The sequence below is a fragment of the Apium graveolens genome, unplaced genomic scaffold, assembly GCF_009905375.1.
Source record: "Apium graveolens cultivar Ventura unplaced genomic scaffold, ASM990537v1 ctg8475, whole genome shotgun sequence".
Classification (NCBI taxonomy): Eukaryota; Viridiplantae; Streptophyta; class Magnoliopsida; order Apiales; family Apiaceae; genus Apium; species Apium graveolens.
This window is the reverse complement of record NW_027421211.1, coordinates 1-2137: the sequence shown is the minus strand read 5'-3', so window position 1 is coordinate 2137 and position 2137 is coordinate 1. Positions and strand designations below refer to the sequence as shown.

General features: G+C 39.4%; 1 protein-coding gene across 1 annotated transcript; it reads left to right on the top strand.

Annotated features, from left to right (window-relative positions):
• Positions 1-882: 882 nt before the first annotated feature.
• Positions 883-2105, top strand: LOC141705039 (uncharacterized; the record flags this gene model as incomplete). Its single annotated transcript, XM_074508112.1, has 2 exons — positions 883-1528; positions 1648-2105. Coding segments are annotated over exons 1-2 (1104 nt in total), but the record flags the coding sequence as incomplete, so codon positions are not given.
• Positions 2106-2137: the final 32 nt, after the last annotated feature.

Genomic DNA, 2137 nt, shown 5'->3' with positions numbered 1-2137 from the left:
AATCAAACAGTCCAGTTTAGTTTTTGTGACATGCAAAGAAGAAAAGGTAGACGTGACGGGTTTTATCACTTGCAAATTGTGTCCTGTAGGCAAACTAAAGTTTTCATTAGTTAATCAAGGGTTTTCTGAATTTTAAACATAATATACTACCTTGATCCTCCTGATTTCAAGAAAATCAAGTGATACTTCATATTTGTCACCGTATATGGCATACATTAAGAATTGTCAAGAAAATCTAATTTGAATATATTAAGTTTCACAAATATAAGAAAACTCCTTTAAGCATATTAAAATCTGAGGCCCGAGTTATTACATTAAAAAGTCAAAATTCCTATCTAAATTGATATAAACTCTAACTCTGGCTTAGTTTTGTTAATTTAAATTAGAACTAACCTTCTCTGACTCTATGTCTGCTTCTCATATATAGCTTTCTTACACTACATATTTATGTTTTAGGTGTTTTCTGTTGGCATTATTAATCTAAACTATATTTGCCAAGGTGTTTTATTTTGTTGCTGGTGTTGCTGGTTTGCAGCACTGTTTGATACATGGGACTTGGTCATTCAGCATTAGCATGTTTGTATGAGAAGTAGTGGAATAATCCGTAGTGGCATATTGTTATTAGGAAAGCTGTTGCATTAGTTCCTATTTTCCAGCTTATCTTTTGTACGCTCTTTCTATTTACATGTTATGTTCTCTTTGAAATAAAATAGTGAGTTCCAGCATATCTCTGTTTCTCTTATTTTCATTCATAAAATTGTTTATATTGCAACATCTTGGTATCAGAGCTACACACATCTGGTGGATGCCCAAGTGTATGCCCAGACCAAGAACAATGGAGACCGAGAAAAATAAGGAGAGCACGGTGGATTAAATTATCCCATGTTGACAAGGGGGAACTACACGGTGTGGGCCTTGAAGATGAAGGCGTGTATGGATGCACATGGAATATGGGTGGCAGTGTCACCAAAGGACCCGAAAGCTGTTGTTGAAGAAAAGAAAGACAAGATGGCGTTGGCTGTTATCTATCAGGGAATCCCTGAGGATATTCTTTTGTCGATAGCGGAGAAAGAAACCGCGAAGGAGGCCTGGGAAGCAGTGAAGGTGCTTTGTCAGGGAGCAGAACGGGTGAAAACGGCTAGAATTCAAACTCTAAGATCAGAGTTTGAAGCAATGATTATGAAGGAAGGTGAATCTCTCGACGATTTTTGCCTAAAATTAAATGGACTAGTAATAAACATACGAACCCTGGGTGATGAAATGGCTGAGGCGTATGTTGTTAAAAAGGTATTGAGAGCAATGCCACATAAATTCTTGCAAATTACTTCCGCCATCGAGCAATTTGGCGATCTGGAGAAGATGAGCATTGAGGAAGTAATAGGTTCGTTGAAGGCGCATGAGGAAAGGCTCCGTGGACAACCTGATGCGAGTGGGGGCACTAATCAGTTGCTACTCACGGAGGAAGAATGGAGAAGAAGGATAAGGAGGAGAGTAAATTGCTGCTTACAAGGGAGGACTGGATTAAACGGTCCAATAGAGGTGAAGATAGCTCACAGAGATTCAGGGGAAAGGAGACATTCCGAGGAAATCGTGATAAAAGTAAGGTTAGATGTTGGAATTGCCTTGGGTATGGCCATTTTGCTGCAGATTGTAAAAAGCCAAAACGCGACAAGGAGCAAAGAGAAGAAGCTAACATGGTGCAAGTGCCAGACGATGAACCAGCCCTTCTTCTGACAGAATGTGACGAAGGAGAAAAGAATGTGATGCTGATAAATGAGGAGAAGGTGAGTCCGAAAATTAACAAAGGAGCTGGTGAGGTAGTGTCAAACCTTTGGTATTTAGATAACGGAGCTAGCAATCACATGACCGGACAAAAATCAAAATTTAAGGAATTGAATGAAGAGATAAAAGGGCAGGTGAAATTTGGTGATGGCTCGTTGGTTCAGATAAAAGGAAAGGGATCGATAGCAATACAGTGCAAGACTGGGGACGAGAGGATTCTTCACGATGTATACTACATACCGGCACTTTGTAGTAACATCATCAGCTTAGGACAAATGGCTGAGGAAGGATATAAGATATCAATGAATGGAGATTTTCTGTGGGTTAGAGACACGCAAGACATTCTGTTCATGAA